The 24578-nt window shown below is 42.4% G+C and overlaps 1 protein-coding gene across 1 annotated transcript in view; it reads left to right on the top strand.

Annotated features, from left to right (window-relative positions):
• CSMD2 (CUB and Sushi multiple domains 2) overlaps positions 1-24578 on the top strand; it is a gene marked incomplete at both ends in the record, with an annotated part of 669667 nt that overhangs the window by 415099 nt on the left and 229990 nt on the right. Inside the window, 2 exon segments of the mRNA XM_079698551.1 lie at positions 8738-9064; positions 13232-13426. Coding sequence (XP_079554677.1) covers positions 8738-9064; positions 13232-13426 — 522 coding nt within the window.

The raw sequence follows: 24578 nt of genomic DNA, 5'->3' as shown, positions 1-24578 counted from the left end.
TCAGATTTTTCATCATTAGTGTATAGGAATGCAAGAGATTTCTTGCTACTTTACCAAATTCATTGATTAGCTCTAGTAGTTTTCTGGTAGCCTCTTTAGGATTCTCTATGTAGAGTATCATGTCATCTGCAAACACTGACAATTTTACTTCTTCTTTTCTGATTTGGATTCCTTTTATTTCTTTTTCTTCTCTGATTGCTGTGGCTAGAACTTCCAAAACTATGTTGAATAATAGTGGTGAGAGTGGGCAACCTTGTCTTGTTCCTGATCTTAGTGGAAATGGTTTCAGTTTTTCACCATTGAGGACAATGTTGGCTGTGGGTTTGTCATATATGGCCTTTATTATGTTGAGGTAAGTTCCCTGTATGCCTACTTTCTTGAGAGTTTTTATCATAAATGGGTGTTCAATTTTGTTGAAAGCTTTTTCTTCCTCTATTGAGATTATCATTTGGTTTTTCCCCTTCAGTTTGTTAGTATGGTGTATCACATTGATTGATTTGCGTATATTGACGAATCCTTGCATTCCTGTGATAAATCCCACTTGATCATGGTGTATGATCCATTTAATGTGCTGTTGGATTCTGTTTGCTAGTATTTTGTTGAGGATTTTTGCATCTATGTTCATCAGTGATATTGGTCTGTAGTTTTCTTTTTTTGTGACATCTTTGTCTGGTTTTTGTATCAGGGTGATGGTGGCCTCATAGAATGAGTTTGGCAGTGTTCCTCCCTCTGTTGTATTTTGGAAGAGTTTGAGAAGGATAGGTGTTAGCTCTTCTCTAAATGTTTGATAGAGTTCATCTGTGAAGCCATCTGGTCCTGGGCGTTTGTTTGTTGGATGATTTTTAATCACAGTTTCAATTTCAGTGCTTGTGATTTGTCTGTTCATATTTTCTATTTCTTCCTGGTTCAGTCTGGGGATGTTGTGCTTTTCTAAGAATTTGTCCATTTCTTCCAGGTTGTTCATTTTATTGGCATAGAGTTGCTTGTAGTAATCTCTAATGATCCTTTGTATTTCTGCAGTGTCATTTGTTACTTCTCCGTTTTCACTTCTAATTTTATGCATTTGAATCCTCTCCCGCTTTTTCTTGATGAGTCTGGCTAATGGTTTATTAAGTTTGTTTATCTTCTCAAAGAACCAGCTTTTAGTTCTTGATCTTTGCTATTTTTTCCTTCATTTCTTTTTGATTTATTTCTGATCTGATCTCTATGATTTCTTTTCTTCTGCTAACTTTGGGGGTTTTTTTGTTCTTTCTCTAATTGCTTTAGGTGTAAGGTTAGGTTGTTTATTTGAGATGTTTCTTTTTTCTTGAGGTAGGATTGTATTGCTATAGACTTCCCTCTTGGAACTGCTTTTGCTGCATCCCATAGGTTTTGGGTCATTGTGTTTTCATTGTCATTTGTTTCTAGGTATTTTTTAATTTTCTCTTTGATTTTTTCAGTGATCTCTTGGTTATTTAGTAGTGTATTCTTTAGCCTCCATGTGTTTGTATTTCTTACAATTTTTTTCCTGTAATTGATATCTAGTCTCATAGCATGTGTTCAGAAAAGATACTTGCTATGATTTCAATTTTCTTAAATTTACCAAGGCTTGGTTTGTGACCCAAGATTTGATCTATCCTGGAGAATGTTCCATGAGCACTTGAGAAAAAATTGTATTCTGTTGTTTTTGGATGGAATGTCCTATAAATATGAATTAAGTCCACCTTGTTTAATGTGTCATTTAAAGCTTGTGTTTCCTTATTTATTTTCATTTTGGTTGATCTGTCCATTGGTGAAAGTGGGCTGTTCAAGTCCCCTACTATGATTGTGTTACTGTTGATTTCCCCTTTTATGGCTGTTAGCATTTGCCTTATGTATTGAGGTACTCCTGTGTTGGGGACATAAATATTTACAATTGCTATATTTTCTTCTTTGATTGATCCCTTGATCATTATGTAGTGTCCTTTGTCTCTTGTAATAGTCTTTATTTTAAAGTCTATTTTCTCTGATATGAGAATTGTTACTCAAGCTTTCTTTTGATTTCCATTTGTATGGAATATCTTTCTCCATCCCCTCATTTTCAGTCTGTATGTGTCCCTAGGTCTGAAGTGGGTCTCTTATAGACAGCATATATACAGGTCTTGCTTTTGTATCCATTCAGCCAGTCTATGTCTTTTGGTGGGAGCATTTAATCCATTTACATTTAAGATAATTATCGATATGTATGTTCCTATTACCATTTTCTTAATTGTTTTGGGTTTGTTATTGTAGGTCTTTTCCTTCTCTTGTGTTTCCTGCCTGGGGAAGTTCCTTTAGCATTTGTTGCAAAGCTGGTTTGGTGGTGCTGAATTCTCTTAGCTTTTGCTTGTCTGTAAAGGTTTTAATTTCTCTGTCAAATCTAAATGAGATCCTTGCTAGGTAGAGTAATCTTGGTTGTAGGTTTTTCCCTTTCATCACTTTAAATATGTCCTGCCACTCCCTTCTGGCTTGCAGAGTTTCTGCTGAAAGGTCAACTGTTAACCTTATGGGGATTCCCTTGTATGTTATTTGTTTCTTTTCCCTTACTGCTTTTAATATTTTTTCTTTGTATTTAATTTTTGATAGTTTGATTAATATGTGTCTTGGCATGTTTCTCCTTGGATTTATTGTGTATGGGACTCTCTGCACTTCCTGGACTTGATTGTCTATTTCCTTTCCCATATTAGGGAAGTTTTCTACTATAATCTCTTCAAATGTTTTCTCAGTCCCTTTTTTTTTTTTCCTCTTCTTCTTCTGCGTTCACTATAATTTGAATGTTGGTGCATTTAATGTTGTCCCAGAGGTCTCTGAGACTGTCCTCAATTCTTTTCATTCTTTTTTCTTTATTGTGCTCTGTGGTAGTTATTTCCACTATTTTATCTTACAGGTCACTTATCCGTTCTTCTGCCTCAGTTATTCTGCTATTGATTCCTTCTAGAGAATTTTTAATTTCATTTATTGTGTTATTCATCATTGTTTGTTTGCTCTTTAGTTCTTCTAGATCCTTGTTAAACATTTCTTGTATTTTCTCCATTCTGTTTCCAAGATTTTGGATCATCTTTACTATCATTACTCTGAAATCTTTTTCAGGTAGACTGGCTATTTCCTCTTCATTTGTTTGATCTGGTGGGTTTTTACCTTGCTCCTTCATCTGCTGCGTAGTTCTCTGTCTTCTCATTTTGTTTAACTTACTGTGTTTGGGGTCTCCTTTTCACAGGCTGCAGGTTCGTAGTCATTCTTTTATTATTGATTTGTAGTTTATTTGCACTGTGAATAGAAGATGTGTCTCAACAGTTTTTGCTTTGTGGAGGAGTTTATGGAGAATTCGTTGTAGCCCAATAGAGGGTCCATTTCTGTAATATTCCAAGGGCACTTGTGAAGAAGGTGGTGTTCCTTGTTTGAAGGTTACAGAGTTTCATATAACATATACACACTCACAGTATTTTACAGATCCACTTTATTTACTTTTGACTTCAGATTAGTATATTTTTCTCCAACTCTTATGTTTTTTGGGGTTTTTTAAAGTGTATTTATTTTTGGCTGCATTGGGTCTTCGTTGTTGCATGTGGGCTTTCTCTAGTTGCGGCGAGCTGGGGCTACTCTTCGTTGCAGTGCACGGACTTCTCATTTTGGTGGCTTCTCTTGTTGTGGAGCACGGGCTCTAGATGCACGGGCTTCAGTAGTTGTGGCTCATGGGCTTTAGAGCACAAGCTTAGTAGTTGTGGTGCATGGGCTTAGTTGCTCCACGGCATATGGGATCTTCCCGGACCAGGGCTCAAACCCATGTCCCCTGCATTGGCAGGCGAATTCTTAACCACTGTGCTAAAATTAGTTTATTTTGTCTGTTTCAGTTCTTTGGGGCAAAATGTATCATAACTGTCATATCTTCATTTTGGAATGTGCACATCATCCATTTTTTAAATGTCATCTTTGGATTTGAGATTTTGTTTTGTCTCATTGGGTCCCTAGTAACTGAATTATCATTTTGAAGGCACTGAAACTAGCAGTGACAACACCTAAGGAAAAGGTAGTAAAAGAGGGTTTTTCAACAAAACTTTTATTTCTTACTCAAGGTCCTATTGAATAATAATCAAATATTATACACAGTAATGATACATCCATTTGGTATTGAGGTTTCCACCTTTATTATTTTTCAAAAGTCTGAACCATTTAAAGGCTTATCCAAGGTCAAGATCCATGAGCACAACGTGCTTCCAAAGGGAGAGGGTGCCTCATCTTTCTCTTTTACCTGGGTGATTGATAGTGATGAGATCCAATCACAATACGTTTTGTTATCCTCATTTGGGACACTGAGAAGCAAATTCTATTCTCCAACAGAAACATTCTACTGTAATATATAAACCTAATTTTCCAGAGTAAGAGAGATTAGACCTTTGTTGGACAATGCACACTCCCTTTTCCTGCCCTCATTTTAACAAGTCTGAATTATACCTTGGGCTAGAAAACTGAGCTTTACAGGGCCACATTTCTGTTCTATTAGTGTCAGTTTATCAGCTCCATCTCTTTCCAGGTGCAAGAGGAAATGTCTCTTGGTAGCAGTCCAGAGGACTCTTGTACTGAAAAAAAAAGAATCATCAAGAGTCTGGTGTGATATTATAACATCCAAGGGTCTGGTATTAGTATTAAAACTCCTTTTTTTGTGGTTTGCATTTGCCTTCACCAGTAGTTCTCAAACCCTGGCTGCACACTAAGATCACCCGGAAGCTTTTAGAACCTCTGATGCCCTGGGTGTACTCCACCAAATAAACAGGAATCTTTGGGGCCTGGGCATTGGTAAATTGTAACACTCTTCTAATCTGAAGTCTGAGCTATCTTGGCCCATTTCCTTATTCTTGACTATTCTGAGTCACTTTAAGTTGTGTGTCTTTTCCCAAAATGAGGGTTATATTTTTCTAAGACAGATAAACCTGTATACATTTACTATCATAAATGAAGTTTTGTCTTTTTCCCCCTTTTTTAGCATCTTACTTTACATTTCCCCTCTTTATGATTCCTTGTTGTTTCCTTTGAATTCCATTTTTTTTTCCTAAATTGACTGCTTTGCTTTTTTCCCTTTGGTAATTTTGAAGATAAGCTACTTTATAGTCTACTACTAATTACACTTAACATCCTTAAAGACACAGTCTAACCTATATTTCTCTAATTAACCACAGAAACTATATAACAGAGTTTCTTACAAAATGAGGAAATTAGCATATCTCCTTGCTTCAACTTTATACTTTACATCAGAATAATCTGAAATATTTTACCCCGGGATTTAGGCAGGAGTGATATCTTTTATCTTCTCTTCCAACAAATATTTGTTACACTTGCAGTCTGTTTTCTAACTATGTTTATAGCAATTATTTAATTCTTTACTATATTGTTTATTTGCTTATCACCAATCTTTTTTCATTTTTTATTAAGCATAACTTTCTCATACTTGAGTTCTGCATTTTGATTCATCTCTTGGTTGGGTTGATAACATCTTTAAGTATTTCTTTAGCGTTGTGTGGATAATATACTTTTTGAGGTCTTTGATACTGGAAGCAGTTTCTGTTGTCTTTGCTCTTTAACAATTTGGCTGGGTCATACTCTTTTCTACTCTAAATTATTTAGGGATAGATCTGTACTGTGTCTAAGAGACATACATTGAGGATCACAGCATAGTATTTTTTCCATGTTTCCAGAGCTAACACAGGTATCCACCTATTTTTACAGACTTTGGTCAGTTCTTTTGGTTGGGGCTTGGAACGGGATGGGGATGTGAGGCACGCGTATCCATGTCACCATCTCTTCGGATGGTATCAACCATTAAATGCTCATTGATTCAATCAGCAAATATTCATTGAGCACCAACAATGTACCAGGCATTGTGGGAGCTATAGGGATTCAGAGAAATCAAACAGACAAGATTTCTGCCCTCGTGGAGTACATGTGTGTGTGCTGGGGAGAGGGAGGGACAGACCATAAACAAGCCAGTGAACAAGGTAATTTTAAAGAGTGATAGGTAGATCTGCCATGCACAGCTGCTCAAAATGGTGCCCCTGGAGCTTTACAACATGGCAACTCTGCATAAAGCGTATAAAGAAAAAAATGTGACAGAGTGATGGAGTCGGGGTGGGGACTCAGGTGATGTTAATTAAATTCTCTGCAGCAAATCCATTTGTTCTCATGCTTTCAGTGCCTTTGAAATCGTAGAGCTTTTCTTTGTCTTTGGCCCGCCTTGGTGTTGTTCTGCTGGTAGACAGGCCATGTGGTTTTTCCCCTTCTGTCTTCAAGGTAGTGGTCTTAGTTGGTTTCAGATTCCTCATTATTTGTATTATGCTCCCAGCTGGACTACCACAAAGCCATAGATGGGATAGCTGTGTGGGGGCATCTGTGTCCAGCCTAGAACCTCCAGTTCAGGGCTGTTATAATGCTTGGGGTTAACAGATGAATCTTTAACAGATTCTAAGAACACCCCCAAGGACTCCACTATTAGACTTAGTGAGCTGTACTGTTCTCATACTGGGACACGGTGTTGCTGGGTGGCTAAGGGCTTGGCCCGTGGAGTCAGGTGGATTTGAATTTGCACGGATTTGCGTGGATTTGAACTTGCTGCTAACATCTACTGGCCGCGCAGCCCTGGCAAGCTACTTAATCTCTGTGTGCCGCAGTGTGTTCATTTTTAAATGGGGTTAATAACAGTACCTACCTCATGCCGTTTTTGTGACAATTAAATTGAGTAATTGATGAAAGTGCTTACAACAGTGCCTGTACTTAGTAAACGCCCAATAATATACAATGGTAATTACTATTAACTATACCTTGTGTTGCCTAAAAGCTTTTTCATGTCCTTCTCTCCCCTTGACTCAAACTTTCAATACTTATGAAATGCAGAGATTATAGGGATGAGACTGATTGTGTCCTTGGGACCAGGTTCACTTTGCTGAATTTGATGGGAGGGCTTTGAGTAGCAGGTTGAAAAAGTAATACTTAATGCAGAAAAGGGGAAGGTGGGTAGAGCCAGGCAGAGGAAAGAGACACTCAACCGAAGGAATCACCAATCCCTTTGTTTTGTGTTTTTATTTTTTTCTTTTGCAAACATGATTTTATTATTATTTTTCACCTTAGCTTCATTATAATTAAGTCAAATATTATACTTACTTTAATTTCAATATAATTAACACCAAACATCACTGTAAATGTTGTAAAGGCACTTAAATGTTTGTCCATATTCGTTTCTACCTTCTTTACACTTTTATATATTAAAAAATGTTTCAATAAGCCTATATCATTTTTGCAGTCAGAAAAATTAAATATTGCTTTCATTTTGAAAAATATCACCCCCAAAACTTTTACTCTAATACAATTTTTATTTGGAGGCTCATGTCCAGTCTTTACCCATATATAAGCAAATATTTAATAGCTATAATCCAAAGCATGCATATAATTTTATGATGTACTGTTTTACTTTAAAATGTTTAACATTCTTCTTTCTACAGGGTCATATTTATCACTTTAATGATTGTGTTCAAACTGCACCACATTAAAGGCTATAATTTACCTCGCATTATTGGGCTGACATGTAGGCTGTTCACATTTTTTCCTCTGTAATAAAATTACGTCACTGTAAACATCTTTGTCCATGTGGCTCTTTTTCTTTTGAATTAATTCCTAGAGATTACTGAGTCTGAGTATTTGTATAGTGTTGTGGCTGCTGATAGGAATGCATACACTCCCTTCCAAAAGGGTTATATCAACTTTACTGTGCAACTGGCAATAAATACATATGAGTTTTCATGAAGCCTCAACAGTATGGGTTGTTTATTTTTATTCTTTTTCTAGTGAAATGGACTGTGTTTTCATATTAATCCTATTTTCTCTCATATGAATCCTCTGAGCATACTGTTTGGTCATCTTGGTGATGTTCTTACACAATTATAAAAGCTCTAATTCAATATTGATAGCTGTCCTTTGGCATATTTGTTGCAATTTTTTTTCATTCTGTTATTTTTCTTTTTAATTGTGGTTTAGTGTTTGTTTGTTTGTTTTTCCATTTATAGCACTTTGCTTTGCCTCAGCCTTGTTCCAGGGTCTGTTAGTTACTGGCATGGAAAGGGTTTAAAATAAAGATTTTCAGAAGAGTCGATCCTTGGAATGCGTGCAGGGCCTCAAGATAAGGCGCTGTCACCTCTCTCCCCCAGTTTCTTCCAAAGCTTTGGGCTCTGAAAGATGGTGCCTACCTAGCGCCTCCTTAGCATAGTTTTGTAGCTTCGAGGCTGGCAGAATCCCCAGGGGCACACCTATCATTTCCCCGCTAAAAATGTTTAAAAGATAGAAATGGACTTGGAATATCTCCACCCTGGTTACCACCCAGGGGATCACCACCAGCTAAAAGGAGCCAGGCACTGGGACTACATTTAAGCTTGAATGGTGGGTTTTTTCCCCAACTCAAGGGACCGAGAAGCATGCAGACTCTGCCTGGGGTGGGCTCACCGAAACGGAGAGAGGGCTAGGAGTAAACTAGCTCCACCTTGTCTGTGGTTTGCCAGAGGGACCCTTCCCAACACCAGGTGTGGCATGGAACCCAGCATGTCTCCCACCTAGAGCTCAGAGCCCAGCCAGTCTAGCCCAACCCTCATGTCACCCTTTCTCTCTATTGCTCTTAGACTAAGAAATGCTCCCCCGCCAGCCCTCAGTGGCCCAGGCACAATACCAGGGATGCTCACTGACCTCCACGGCTCTTCTCTTGCAGTTTCCTGCTTCTTCAACTTCACCAGCCCCTCTGGGGTCGTCCTGTCACCTAACTACCCGGAAGACTACGGCAACCACCTCCACTGCGTCTGGCTTATCCTCGCGCGGCCCGAGAGCCGCATCCACCTGGCCTTCAATGACATTGATGTGGAGCCTCAGTTTGACTTCCTGGTCATCAAGGATGGGGCCACGGCTGAGGCCCCAGTCCTGGGCACCTTCTCGGGAAACCAACTCCCCTCCTCCATCACAAGCAGCGGCCACGTGGCCCGTCTTGAGTTCCAGACCGACCACTCCACAGGGAAGAGGGGCTTCAACATCACCTTTACTAGTGAGTCCACCCTGTGTCCTCAGCTGACCGTCCCTCTGGGGATGTCCAGTAGAGGGGGCTCCAGCAGAGGAGTGTTGCTGTGGGTGGACCAGTTCCAAAAGCCTTGAGAGGCTGCAGAGCCAGGCATGGGGCTCCAGCATGAAGGGAAAAGCGGAAAGCGTTCTTTTCTGTGGCGTCACTCGCTTTTGAGCATTCATTTCCTATGGATGTGCCATATAATGTGAAAGGAGCCTGGGGCCTCATTTCTCCCTCCCACCCTCCCCCTCCTAGAAGGCCCAGCTAGAACTAGGAAGGGCCCAAGGGAAAGCAAGCCTTCCCCATCCTCTTCTAGCTACTGACGCCTCTCTCATGTGCTTGCTCCCCCAAGTCCTTGGACGCCTACTCACTGCCAACTTCGTGTATTCCCCGTGGGGCTGCTCACACTTTGCTTTGCCAGTTCCCATTCCCATAGGCAAATCAGAAACAGAAGTCTAGAGCAGTGTTTCTGTTTGGCTCTGAGGCTCATTAGAGCCAACTCTTGGGGCATTTCCTCATGGCCCCTCTCAGGGCCACAGTCCCAAAGTTGTCACCTCCAGTTTTAGCCCTTGGCCCCTTCTCTAGAAGCAAGCTGAAGCTCAGCAGTGATTATTGTCGTTTCTGTGTCTCGGGGGGTTGGGTGGGGCAGAAGCTTGGAGAGTAGAAACAGCAAGCGGCAAAGGTAGCAAGAGGTGCTGTTCAGGGCAGAGCCAGCTACAGACCCGGTGAACTTGGCCAATGGCAAATCTTCAGAGCGGGCTGAGGCTGGGTCCGTCTGAGCAGATTAACCAGATCCTTTCCCAGAGGCTGCTTGTGAAATGCAAGTCCCCAGTTCAAGCTCCGCCCCACGCACACAGCACACACGCAGCGCTTGTCCCTCTGGCACTTTCTGATAGAACTGATCTCCGCCCAGCCCCCCTCCCACCCTTGGCAGAGAGGTCTTGCTTCCTTGTCCCATCTGTCCCCAGGGTCTAGTGGAGCTGAAGACAATAAGTGCCAAACAGGGGTCATTGGGGACCCCAGATTCCAAGCTAAAGCCCTTCCCTGATATTTCCCATAACACCTTCTTCAGGATGCTGGACTTGATAGAAACAATCCATCTTCCCAGGGATGCCTCCTCCAGGGCACTTGTCTTCCCATCATCTGTGGGCAGGAGGAAGCAGAGCCCAGTTGTGTCTTCCCTAATCTTCCCAGTCTAGCACTGCAGCACTGGCTTTTAGGTTATCTGTCCTCATCCCTACTTTCCCACGAGGTCATGAGCTCTGGAAAGATGGGCGTATGTATTACTTATCTTTCTATGCCCTCTGCCCAGTTCAGGGTCGGGTACATGGTGAGGATCAGTAAGTATTTATTGAATGGAAAGATCCATGAATGGCTAAATGCTCTTTCTTCCTCCTGGTGGGAGTGGGAAAAAGAAGGGTGAGAGCTGTCCCAGGGAAGCCCACTTATCCAGGATGGGGAGGGCCGAGGACTCTGCAGGTTCAAAGCAGGTGTGGATATACCAATGGAGGACCTGGGTCAGAAACAAATACTCATAGTCTCCAAGGAAAACCATATCCTAGTAGGTCCCCACTTTCCAGGAGAGGAGCAAATGCCAAATCCTCAGGAGGAAGAGGCAGAAAGCAGCAAACCCGACCTGCTGATCAAGCTCTTACCCAGCATTCCTCTCGAAGGTTCCTCCGCCATTGTAAAAGTGATACACATCCAATATGTCAGTAAGCAAAACACAGGGGCAGGTCAAGGAAGAAATGCTGACTACCACCCTAGATCCCCCCGACCCAGAGATGATTCTTGCCAATATTTGGTAAACACTATTATAGACGTTACAGGTAATTTTCTGTGCATTTATACAGATAGAGTGGGATGGATAGGTAGCAATAACTTTTAAAAATCTAAGCCCCATCCTAGACCTGATGAATCAAAATCTCTAAGGAGTGAGGCCCTAGAATCTACATTTTTTACAGACTTCTGGGGTGATTCTGATGTAGCTAGTGAAACCACAGTCCATGGGCAAGTGTTTGGGAACTAGTGTAGTCTCCCCTGCAGGACGTGCATCTCCTCAGTCACGTCCCAACTGACGATCGTCTGGGAAGAGCTGGAATTTGCCCAGTGTCGGGGAGTTCGCATCCCCCCCAAGACAGCTCTCACCACAGTTAGAGAGCACTCGGGACTTCCCCTCATGATGACCTGAAATCTGTGTCCCTGTAACAAGGCTCAGGGATCCCGTTTCCACCTCCAGAGCTCCTTAGAGGAAACCTAACCCTTCTTCCATGTGAGTATTTTGGACAAAGATGAGAGACTGAGCACCTACTGTGGGAGCATCCTGCGGGCATCACTGCCAACCCCACAACAGAAACTTCCTAAGCTAAGATCTGTCCCCTTTCACCTGCCAGGAAACAGATTGAAAAGGTACAGGTAGAACTGAGCAGTATTTAAATCCTTGACTTAGAGCATTTGCTTCAAGGTATTGGAAATAGCTCCATATCCCTGCTCAGTGTGTACATGTGTGTGTGTGTGTCTGTTTCTGTGTCTGTGTATCTGTGTGTCTGTGTGACTGATAGGGTTTGTATGTGTGTGTGTGTGTGTGTGTGCATCTCCTGTCGCTACTGAGACAGTCCCACAGATTCAGTGGCTTTTTTTTTTTACAACTTTATTGGAGTATAATTGCTTTACAATGGTGTGTTAGTTTCTGCTTTATAACAAAGTGCATCAGTTATACATATACATCTGTTCCCATATCCCTTCCCTCTTGCGTCTCCCTCCCTCCCACCCTCCCTATCCCACCCCTCCAGGCGGTCACAAAATTCCCTGATAGGGTTTTGAATAGACAAATGCCTGGACTTCTGGGCCCCAAGTGCCACTTTTCTTCCCACCCCATGTCTCTAAATGTGCGGGCAAGCTCATGGTCATAAGTTCCTAATGAGGAAAGGTTGGGAGACTGATGTCTGGGCTGACTTAAGATTGCATTTCAGAGGGAAGGGGGTCAGGGCTCAGCTGGGATCATCCAGATCATCTCTGTGTCAGATGCTCCCTCAGCCCAGCTTCAGTAGGAAGGATCGCCAGGTTTGCTCCCAGCAAGATGATCTGACAGCCTCCAGGGCTGCTTCTGTTTCTGACTGTGCAAGTGTTTCAGTCACTAGGGAACCTCAGAGGCCTCTAAAGTGGCCCATGCCCTTGCAGCCGTGGAGCCTGGTCTCCACTGGGAAGCCACCGTCCTTAAAACAGCAGGGATGCAAATAGGGCGTGGCCTCAGACGGTGTGAGAACTGGGCACCCCTGTTGGAGGAAGGTTGGGAACAGGAAGAAGGAAGGGAACACAGACTTAAGGGGTACTGAGCACCCATCAGGTGCTTACCAAGCATTCGCCACTTGCAAATTCAAATCAACTTTCATGTTATTCCTGTCTCATCTCATGAGAATGGCTCATTTTATAGGTTAGGAAACAGAGGCTCAGCAAGATTACATAAGTTGCCCAGAACCATGTAACTAATAAGAGGCAGAGCTTGATTAAACCCACAAGTGTTCTGGCTCTTTCCTCCCGCCGCACCCCGCCCCCCGCCCGCACCATGGTATTATGAATTGCCTGGGCAGAGTGAGAGGCAGCCTGACAAGGGGAGAGGAAATGAAGGGAATGGCTTCAGACAGGGTTAATTCCAGGGCACCTACTTTATGATGCTTGGTATCTATTAGTGTCACAGGATTTAGAGCCCGGTTTTCCTGCAACATAAATGATCCTATAGCTGTCTGAAGGTAGGGACGCATGGAGTGGATTTGACATTGAGAACACAGATCTGCTTCTTAACCATGTTGAGCGTCAGTTTCCTCATTTGTAAACTGGGGTAATAATACCTACGTCACAGAATCACTATTTGGTGTAAATGAGCCAACAGGAGAAACAGCCCGCCGCCTGACCTATAAATGTGCTTTAGAATGAAGTTGGATTAGGTGCTCAGGAAGGCAGGAGATAAGTTTAACAAGCACCTGCTTTGTACCCAGTGTGGTTCTAGGGTATGTAGCGCTCCCCCCAGCATGCCAGGCTCTTGGGGAAGTGGGGGAGGTCTAGGATTGACCATGATAATGAAGCTTATTTTCTTTGGGGGTCCATCTGCACGTCAGCTCTGTCTAATCCCATCCTTGACCTGTATCCACACAGCTTTTCGACACAATGAGTGTCCAGATCCGGGCGTTCCAGTCAACGGCAAACGGTTTGGTGACAGCCTCCAGCTGGGAAGCTCCATCTCCTTCCTCTGCGATGAAGGCTTCCTCGGGACTCAGGGTTCAGAGACCATCACCTGCATCCTGAAGGAGGGCAGCGTGGTCTGGAACAGTGCCGTGCTGCGGTGTGAAGGTGCGTGCCTGCCGGGCCGGGGGCCGGGGCTGTCAGCCAGAGAGGCTGAGGAGGGGGACCGAGTGGCCCAAACCCCAGTCGTCCTCTTCTCCCAGGACACGGGACCACCCTCTCACCCTCACGCCGGAATGGCCGGGGCTTTATAGAACCACAGTGCACAGAAATTTGAATTATAACCAGAGATTAAACAGGAGAGATGCTGGTTCTAGACTGTCAGGCATCAAAAGTACCTCTTCTTTCAACTGGGAATGCTCTCAATATCACAGCCCTTAGGAGCCCTGCTCCCAGCTCCTGCACAGGGGAGCTCCATCAGCCTGAAGCAGTGTTGGCAGAGCTGTGAGTCTGCGTGTCTTTCAAGCTGCCTGCCACGCTTTCCTTCTCCACGTGCTAATTTCCCCCAATTCCCTGGGACGTCTCCCAGGCTTGGCCTTGGTGTCCCTGTTAAATGATGCCTTGATAGCCTTGCAGTGAATCTCCAGGAGACTAGGGGCAGACCAGCCAGAAAAAAGACACAGCTTGAAGCAAGCACAGGGGTTGTTATGGTGTCTCCTCGGTCCTGCCTTGCCATGCAGACAGGTTTTGACTCCATTTCAGAGGCTAGCCATCTGGTCCCCCCAAACTGCAGGCACGGAAAACACAAATTAAGCTTCTTAAGGGCAGAAATTATGTAAAACTTGTGCACCAAGCACAATGCCTGGCACAGAATAGGCCCTCGATAAATACTTGTGAATAATGGGTGGAAAATGAGTCTCCCACAGACCCCTTGAAGGCAGTGACAGTGGAGGCAAGGGCTGCAGTTCCCTGCTTCTGGGACCCAGAAAGCGCCTTCCTCTTACCTTGCGTGATGGACAGAGGGTAGAGACCTAAGGGACCTCTCCATATGCAGTCCCCAAACCCAAATCCAAGCACCCCGGCCAGCAAGGGGGAAGGACAGGAGAGCAAGGGGGCGTGCCTCAGGGTGACTGCTGCCCCAGAGCTGACAGGCAGGGGAAGCGGGGAGGAGAGACCACCAAGGGCACAGGGTCCGAGGCAGAGAGGGTGGCGTCGAGTCAGAGGGACCTGGACTGGAATCCTGGCGAGTCGCCTTTTTCCTTCTGAGCCTCTGGTTTGTTTGTTTTTCTTCAGCTAAAAAACAAGTGGGGAGATGATAATAAGATGCACATGTAAAGGGCACTTCCTGGCAGAGAGTGAGTTCCTAGCATAAGTGTTAGCCATGCTCTTGCTGGTGTGTAAGCTCCGTGAGGTTAGGGGATCTTCCTTGGGCTCGTATCCCCACAGCTGGCATATTGTTTGATGCCTACTAGATGCTCAGTCAATACTGGTTGATCAATCACTGAATGAATGAATGAATGAATGAATGAATGACTTTTTAACTAGGTTAGAGCCTCCCTCATGGCCTCCAGAGCCCTGACTCTCACCAGACTGCCTTTTGTCTCCTTCCTGAAACTTACCCGCTGAGTCACTGGGGCCAAGTGACTTGACTTCTCTGTGCCTCAGCTGCCCCATCTGTAAAGTGCAGCTCATAACGGGAGCCCCCTCACAGGGTGGTCGTGAGTAAACACCACTCCTGGAGCAGTGCCTGGCAGAGAGGCAGCGCTCAGCCAGTGTTGGCTGTGAGCATGATATTCACCCAATTTTAACCATTCCTGACACCATCAGATGCATATTGGTCCACTTCGGGGGATCATGTGGTGGGTTCATCCTTCCAGGTGCCTGCTCCAATCGTGACACAAACAGGCATCTTCCTGCCCTCCACGGTCACACAACCACGTCCACACAACCTCCTCTGCTATTTTTACCCAGCAGAGCTAGCACTTTTGGAAACAGCATAAGCTTTGGTGTCAGGGAACCGTGAAACTCCTATCTTTGCCCCCTCCCAGTTGTGGACCCGATGGGCTGGGTAGCTCCCTCGTCGGCAGCAGGGGCGTAACCACTCGTGTCTGATGGGGTTGTTTGGGGGTGAGGCAGAGCCCAGGGTCTGGGGGCTTGTCGGTCAGTGGTCTCGCCTTTCCTTCAGGCTGGGCCCCCCATTCTCCCTCATGCTCGTCAACCTCCTCTGACTTCTTTGGTTTTCCTCGTGGTCCATCTCATCCAGGACATCTTCCCTGCTGTCTCCCACTCACCTGATCTCTCCTTCCTCCTGGATCCCTTGCTCTATGGGCCACCGCCGGACCACTCTATCAGATATTTGGTCTCACCGTGACTACATTTTTCTTTACCAGTTCCACGAGTCTTGGCCCTATCTCCCAACCAAGACTACAGGACTTCCGGGGCAGAAGCCCAGGCCACAGTGCCCCTGAGCCTGCGGGGCTCAGCCCCAGTGGAGTTGACCCCCCTGAGAGGGATCAGGACTTGGTAACTACAGAATCCTCCTCCCCACCATCCACTTTCCTGAATCAGGTGCTCCTAGACCATAGTTCTGCCGGTGCAGTGAACCACTCCAGACCATGAGTGAATGTGCCAGAGAACTCGACCTTCATTAAAGGACCTTAAAGTGGTTCACTGCTTCATAGGCTGAGTCTTAATTTTGAAATTAGAGCTATCTCATTCATTCTGTCCCTGGAGGGGAAAATGCTTAGGTTGGGGGACAGTGGACAACCAGAAATAAGGGGGCAGCCTGTTGGAGAGGTGCTGAGTTGGCACAAGGGGAGTCTGCTCAGTCTTCCCAGAATGATGGGCGTTTGATACCAAACTGGTTTCCGGAGACCTGGGGAGCAGCAGATTAGAGGGCCAGAGTGAGAGCCAGACACCACCTAGGGTGGCCAATTCTGGACTTGAAACTGTAGAGCAGACAGGGTAAGAAGCTCCTGGAATCTGGCCCCTCCTTGGCCCCTTTCCCTCCTGTGTTGAGCCTTGGAAGAACCCTGATTTGTAATCAGCATCTTTGTCTTTCCATTTTTTCTAGTTTTGTTTTTGATTAAGTATCCCCACCTTGTGGACAAATAAATGTGGAAGCTAATGGTCTTTTAAAAAATCTTTTAATATATGCTAAGAGCCTCTTAGCTTTGGAGAGGCTATAAAAGGACAGGGAGAAAATGGCTTCTTCTCCTAAATTTAGAAAGAAGGATGATCATCTGGCTGATCTAAAGCAGAAGTCGGCAAACTTTTTCTTAAAGGGCTAGCTAGGAAGTGTTTTCAGCTTTGAGGGCCCTAAGATCTCCCCTCAACTCTGCCATCGTTATGCAAAAACAGCTTTGACAAAAGAGAAATGAATGGGTTGCATTTGGCCCCTGGGCTGTAGTTTGCTGACCCCTGATCTACAGAACAGAGGACATAAGAGATCCATATATTTAAAATCAGAAATTTCCTAAGAAAGACTTCCAAGTAGTGAAACGGCTAGAAAGGAACGCATGGTTCTCACCCCCGCATTCATCTCTTCCTTGTCTCTTTTAAGGAAGAACGAACTAATTACACATCACTATGGTAGGTGGTTTACAGGTGTCACCTCATTTCAGCCAGGTACCAGTCTAGGTAGCAGGTATTGTTATTGTCCTATTAAAGAACAGAGAAGCTAAGTCACTTGCCCAGGGTCCTCCCAGCTTGTAAGTAACAGAACCAGAATCCAAACCCAGGCTCTTGGCTACCCTGTTACTGTATTTGTCTTGAATTATATCACTAGAGAGAATGTAATTTCAAACATATTTGTAAAAGACTTAAAAGCATCCACAAATAGGATGAAAAGCAGGTTTTCTACTTTCTATATCCCAGTAGAAAATTAAAATGAAAGGAAACATATTGCCTATCACAAAAGACAAAGGAAACAGGACACCACGTGGAAGCATCAGAAATTGACAACATAAAACAAAATGACAGCAGTAAAACAAACATATCAGTTATGGTAATAAAGGTAATTAAATTCCCTATTAGAAGACAAAGACTCTCAAACTGGGTTTAAAAAAATATGCTGTTTAAAAGAAATACATGGGAAAAAAGGAGATAAATTATCTACAGTGAGTATGTATTTTCATTTTTAAAGTAATACTTGGTAGTTGTAAAAAATGTAAACAATACACAAGTGCAATAAAGTTAAAGTGGAAATATTCATTTCCTAATCCCACTCCCCAGAGAAAAATGGCGTAACACTTTGGTGTAGACACATCCACATTTTTTTCTCTCTGTATGTAAAATAAATGTGTTATTTTTATAATTTTTAAAAAAGTCTTCTAAAAAAGAAAGGTCAATTCTCCCCACTCCCACAAGAGGAGTCTAAGTGATGGTGGTAGTTCATTTAGGCCTCTGAGGAAAAAGGGTAGTTACTGAGTTTCTAACATTATTTCGTTTAATCTTCTTGTCACTCTTGTGAGAAAGATTATTATGCTTTATGCATGAGAAATCTGCAAACCAGCAAGGTGAATTGACTTGCCTGTGATTACCCAGCTAGTAATAATTGAGCACTTACTATGTGCTAAATACTACACCAACTGCTTTACACACACTCTTGTATTACATCTTCTACACACACTGTTGTATTACATCTTCATGATGACCCTACAGGGGAGGTACTGTTATGATCTTCATTTCACAGATAAGGAAACTGAAGCACAGAGTGGTTAAGTAACTTGACCAAGATCACACAGCTAAGTGAATGGGAGAGTCAGATCCAGATATTTTGATACCAAACAATCACTTTGAACCACCAAATGCAGTCTGACTCCAAAGTTCATTCTCCTTTTGTTCTACCACAAAATGGTGGAGGATAGGTGGTGAGGGGTATGGGGGGGTGGGGGGTGGTAGTGAGGAGGCAGCGCTGGAGGGAGTCAAGGAAAAAGCTTCCACTGCTTCTAGATATTCACACTGAGACCCTTTTGAGGGCAGTAGTGGGGGGGGGGTGTGCATTCCCACGTCCACCCGTAGAGGTTAGAAATGGAGGCTCTGGAGCCAGACTGCCTGGGTTTAAATCCTGGCCCTGCTGCTTCCCTGCTGTGTGTTTCTGAACCAGTTACCTAAGCCCTCTGTACCCGTTTCCTCAACTAGGAAATGAGGCTAATGCCAGTACCCACCGTAAAGTTTGCTGTGAGGGTGAACTTACAGAAAAAGCAGAAGCATACATCAATTAGCATGCGGCCTGTGAGGGCTCAGGAAGCATGAGTTCCCAGCATCACTCTATCCCATCACCACCCCCAACTGCCCTTTGCCTCGTACAACTATAGCATCCAAGGTGAGGAGAGGTGGATCCTCCCTCACAGGGGACACCAGCCCCTCATCAGAAGCCCAGCTCATTAGCCATCTCGTGCTGCCATAACAACATACCACAAACTGGGTGACATAAACAACAGAAATGTGTTTTCTCATGGTTCTGGATGCTGGAGGTCCAAGATCAAGGAGCCAGCAGGGTTGCTTTCTCCCGACATCTCTCTCCTTAGCTAGCAGATGGCCATCTTCTTGCTGTGTCCTCACACGGCCTTTTTCTCTGTGTACGTGCACTCCTGATGTTTCTTCTTCTTGTAAGGACACCAGTTCTTTTGGATTAGGTCCCACCCTTATGCCCTCATTTCACCGTTGTTATGGCCTTAAAGGCCCATCTCCAAAGCCAGTCACATGGGAGTTAAGGTTTCATCCTATAAATTTGAGGGGGCACAAAATGCAGTATTTCATTCCTTCCACAGACTATTTATTGAGCACCTACTCTGTGCCAGGCACTGGGATAAGGCACTGGGTACCTCTTTTGTCTTATTGCTGAATTCTTCTCTCAGTTCAAGGCAGGACCCTCTCCTCTTTTTTTGTCTTTTCCGTGTGTGTGTGTGTGTGTGTTTGTCTGTGTGTGTGTGTGTGTGTGTATCTATGTGTATATCCTTCTTTTCACCCTAACAATTTTTTTTTTTATTAGTTTCTGCTTTATAACAAAGTGAATCAGTCATACATACACATCTGTTCCCACATCCCTTCCCTATTGCGTCTCCCTCCCTCCCACCCTCCCCATCCCACCCCTCCAGGTGGTCACAAAGCACCGAGCTGATCTCCCTGTGCTCTGCGGCTGCTTCCCACTATCTATCTACCTTACGTTTGGTAGTGTATATATGTCCATGCCTCTCTTTCTCTTTGTCACAGCTTACCCTTCACCCTCCCCATATCCTCAAGTCCATTCTCAAGTAGGTCTGTGTCTTTATTCCCGTTTTACCCCTAGGTTCTTCATGACATTTTTTTTTTTAAATTCCATATATATGTGTTAGCATACGGTATTTGTCTTTCTCTTTCTGACTTACTTCACTCTGTATGACAGACTCTAGGTCTATCCACCTCATTACAAATAGCTCAGTTTCGTTTCTTTTTATGGCTGAGTAATATTCCATTGTATATATGTGCCACATCTTCTTTATCCATTCATCCGATGATGGACACTTAGGTTGTTTCCAGCTCCGGGCTATTGTGAATAGAGCTGCAATGAACATTTTGGTACATGTCTCTTTTTGAATTATGGTTTTCTCAGGGTATATGCCTAGTAGTGGGATTGCTGGGTCATATGGTAGTTCTATTTTTAGTTTTTTAAGGAACCTCCATACTGTTCTCCATAGTGGCTGTACCAATTCACATTCCCACCAGCAGTGCAAGAGTGTTCCCTTTTCTCCACACCCTCTCCAGCATTTATTGTTTCTAGATTTCTTGATGATGGCCATTCTGACTGGTGTGAGATGATATCTCATTGTAGTTTTGATTTGCATTTCTCTAATGATTAATGATGTTGAGCATTCTTTCATGTGTTTGTTGGCAGTCTGTATATCTTCTTTGGAGAAATGCCTATTTAAGTCTTCTGCCCATTTTTGGATTGGGTTGTTTGTTTTTTTGCTATTGAGCTGCATGAGCTGTTTATAAATTTTGGAGATTAATCCTTTGTCAGTTGCTTCATTTGCAAATATTTTCTCCCATTCTGAGGGTTGTCTTTTGGTCTTGTTTATGGTTTCCTTTGCTGTGCAAAAGCTTTGAAGTTTCATTAGGTCCCATTTGTTTATCTTTGTTTTTAATTCCATTTCTCTAGGAGGTGGGTCCAAAAGGATCTTGCTGTGATTTATGTCATAGAGTGTTTTACCTATGTTTTCCTCTAAGAGTTTGATAGTTTCTGGCCTTACATTTAGGTCTTTAATCCATTTTGAGCTTATTTTTGTGTATGGTGTTAGGGAATGATCTAATCTCATACTTTTACATGTCCCTGTCCAGTTTTCCCAGCACCACTTATTGAAGAGGCTGTCCTTTCTCCACTGTACATTCCTGCCTCCTTTATCAAAGATAAGTTGGCCATATGTGCGTGGGTTTATCTCTGGGCTTTCTATCCTGATCCACTGATCTATCTTTCTGTTTTTATGCCAGTACCACACTGTCTTAATTACTGTAGCTTTGTAGTATAGTCTGAAGTCAGGGAGCCTGATTCCTCCAGCTCCGTTTTTCGTTCTCAAGATTGCTTTGGCTATTCGGGGTCTTTTGTTTTTCCAAACAAATTTTGAAATTTTTTGTTCTACTTCTGTGAAAAATGCCAGTGGTAGTTTGATAGGGATTGCATTGAATCTGTAGATTGCTTTGGGTAGTAGAGTCATTTTCACAATATTGATTCTTCCAATCCAGGAGCATGGTATATCTCTCCATCTATTTGTATCCTCTTTAATTTCTTTCATCAGTGTCTTATAATTTTCTGCATAAAGGTCTTTTGTCTCCTTAGGTAGGTTTATTCCTAGATATTTTATTCTTTTTGTTGCAATGGTAAATGGGAGTGTTTTCTTGATTTCATTTTCAGATTTTTCATCATTAGTGTACAGGAATGCCAGAGATTTCTGTGCATTAATTTTGTATCCTGCTACTTTACCAAATTCATTGATTAGCTCTAGTAGTTTTTCGGTAGCATCTTTAGGATTCTCTATGTATAGTATCATGTCATCTGCAAACAGTGACAGCTTTACTTCTTCTTTTCCAATTTGGATTCCTTTTATTTCCTTTTCTTCTCTGATTGCTGTGGCTAAAACTTCCAAAACTAGGTTGAATAAGAGTGGTGAGAGTGGGCAGCCTTGTCTTGTTCCTGATCTTAGTGGAAATGGTTTCAGTTTTTCACCATTGAGGACAATGTTGGCTGTGGGTTTGTCATATATGGCCTTTATTATGTTGAGGAAAGTTCCCTCTATGCCTACTTTCTGCATGGTTTTTATCATAAATGGGTGTTGAATTTTGTCGAAAGCTTTTTCTGCATCTATTGAGATGATCATATGGTTTTTATTCTTCAACTTGTTAATATGGTGTATCACATTGATTGATTTGCGTATATTGAAGAATCCTTGCATTCCTGGAATAAACCCCACTTGATCATGGTGTATGATCCTTTTAATGTGCTGTTGGATTCTGCTTGCTAGTATTTTGTTGAGGATTTTTGCATCTATGTTCATCAGTGATATTGGCCTGTAGTTTTCTTTCTTTGTTACATCCTTGCCTGGTTTTGGTATCAAGGTGATGGTGGCCTCGTAGAATGAGTTTGGGAGTGTTCCTTCCTCTGATATTGTTTGGAAGAGTTTGAGAAGGATGGGTGTTAGCTCTTCTCTAAATGTTTGATAGAATTCGCCTGTGAAGCCATCTGGTCCTGGGCTTTTGTTTGATGGAAGATTTTTAATCACAGTTTCAATTTCAGTGCTTGTGATTGGTCTATTCATATTTTCTATTTCTTCCTGAGTCAGTCTTGGTAGGTTGTGCATTTCTAAGAATTTGTCCATTTCTTCCAGGTTGTCCATTTTATTGGCATAGAGTTGCTTATAGTAATCTCTCATGATCTTTTGTATTTCTGCAGTGTCAGTTGTTACTTCTCCTTTTTCATTTCTAATTCTATTAATTTGAGTCTTCTCCCTTCTTTTCTTGATGAGTCTGGCTAATGGTTTGTCAATTTTGTTTATCTTCTCAAAGAACCAGCTTTTAGTTTGGTTGATCTTTGCTATTGTTTCCTTCATTTCTTTTTCATTTATTTCTGATCTGATCTTTATGATTTCTTTCCTTCTGCTAACTTTGGGGGTTTTTTGTTCTTCTTTCTCTAATTGCTTTAGGTGCAGGGTCAGGTTGTTTACTCGAAATGTTTCCTGTTTCTTAAGGTGGGATTGTATTGCTATAAACTTCCCCCTTAGAACTGCTTTTGCTGCGTCCCATAGGTTTTGGGTCGTCGTGTCTCCATTGTCATTTGTTTCTAGGTATTTTTTAATTTCCTCTTTGATTTCTTCAGTGATCACTTCGTTATTGAGTAGTGTATTGTTTAGCCTCCATGTGTTTGTATTTTTTACAGATCTTTTCCTGTAATTGATGTCTAGTCTCATAGCATTGTGGTCGGAAAAGATACTTGATACAATTTCAATTTTCTTAAATTTACCAAGGCTTGATTTGTGACCCAAGATATGATCTATCCTGGAGAATGTTCCATGAGCACTTGAGAAAAATGTGTATTCGGTTGTTTTTGGATGGAATGTCCTATAAATATCAACTAAGTCCATCTTGTTTAATGTATCATTTAAAGCTTGTGTTTCCTTATTTATTTTCATTTTGGATGATCTGTCCATTGGTGAAAGTGGGGTGTTAAAGCACCCTAACAATTTTAATGGAAAATTTCAAACAGAGAGAATAGTATAGCGAACCCCATGTACCCATCACCTGGCTTCAACAATTATAAACTCATGGCCTATTTCATTTCATTCATACCCTCTGCCTTACCAGCATCTCCCACCATTACCCTGCTCTGGATTATTGTGAAGCAAATTTCAGGCATGATATTTCATGCACAACATTTTAGTGTGTATTTCTAATGGATGAAAAGAACTCCTTACAACAGAACCACCATGCTATTATCTTAAAATTATGAAAATAATTACTTAATACAATCAAGTTTCCATGATTATCTATCTAACCCTTTCTTTCATAGTATTTTTTAAGAAGTCAGAGCCCTAGTAAGGCTGATATGTTTCAAGTCCTTTTTCATCTGTAGGTGTCTTCCCACCCTCTTGCGATATTTTTGTTGAGGAAGCCAGGCTGTTTATCCTGAGGAGTCTCCTGCAGTCTGAATTTTGGCGATTACGTCCCTAGGAGGTTGTTTAACATGATCCTCTCTCTCTTATATTTCCTTTAATTGGCAGTAAGTTCTAGAAGCCTAATCAGATTCAGGTTCTGGTGTTTGGCCAGAATATTTTATAGGCAGGGCTCTGTGCCTCTATCAGATGCATGTAATGTCTAGTTGGTTCTCTTTGGGTGATGTTAGGAGCCATCAGTGATCATAGCCTAGAGATTACTAAATGGTAACATTCTATCTCTTCTTTTATAAGCTGGAATACTTACAGAAAACTTGCCCTGATCAACTATTTGGTTACCCTGTGGTGTAGTTCATACAGGAAAGACAGGACAAATACTTCATTATTTTCCTTTATTTACCAGTTTTCGTATTAATGGGTTGACTCTAATGTCTTCCAAAGTTGAACATTTTTTTAATATCATTACAATCCAAAGGATTGAAACATATTTTATGCATTTAACTCCATTGCAGTTATTACTGTAGTCAACGCTCAAATCGTCCCATTGGCCGGCGGGAGCCTTTTGAAATTGGCCCAACCTCATCTTGTACATTTTCTGTCCCTGACCTAAAATCAGCTGTTTCTCTAAGGAGTCCTGGTTCCTTTTAGTGAGAAATGATATTCAGAATCTGGGCACTGGCTCTGCTTATTACTATTGAGTAGGTCCTCAATTCTAAGCCTTTACAATGAAAGGAGCTAAGAAATATTTTTTGAAAGATAAAATGCATCATGGGTTCATTTCATTTCAAATATAGGAACATTTTTTCTTTTGCACTGAACTTCCTTGATGTTGTATCTATATCTTCTTTCACTCTTGCTGGTAATCCCAGTTCTCAACACCAACATAATTTCCCATATTCCTTAATATACACCCAGGAGTCTCAAATTGTAATACCAATACTACCAACAGCAATACGATTACTGAAAATCGTTTATGTGTTTTTCCTTTCAATTCTTCTTGTCTGTACATCCTACTAGGGATGGACTATCAAATTGCTGTGTTTTAAAATCTCTTTAACTAGTTTCTTCATGTGTGATTATGCTACCAATTGATACAGTATTATATTCATTTATTTTACACTGCTTTTAAGTTTTGAGAAATTGCTTATCAAATTTAAATCTTTTTTCATTATGTAAAA

Source organism: Hyperoodon ampullatus (assembly GCF_949752795.1).
Source record: "Hyperoodon ampullatus genome assembly, chromosome: 2".
Lineage (NCBI taxonomy): Eukaryota > Metazoa > Chordata > Mammalia > Artiodactyla > Ziphiidae > Hyperoodon > Hyperoodon ampullatus.
Note: the sequence above shows the minus strand (reverse complement) of the source record. Positions and strands in the feature narration are given on the sequence as shown.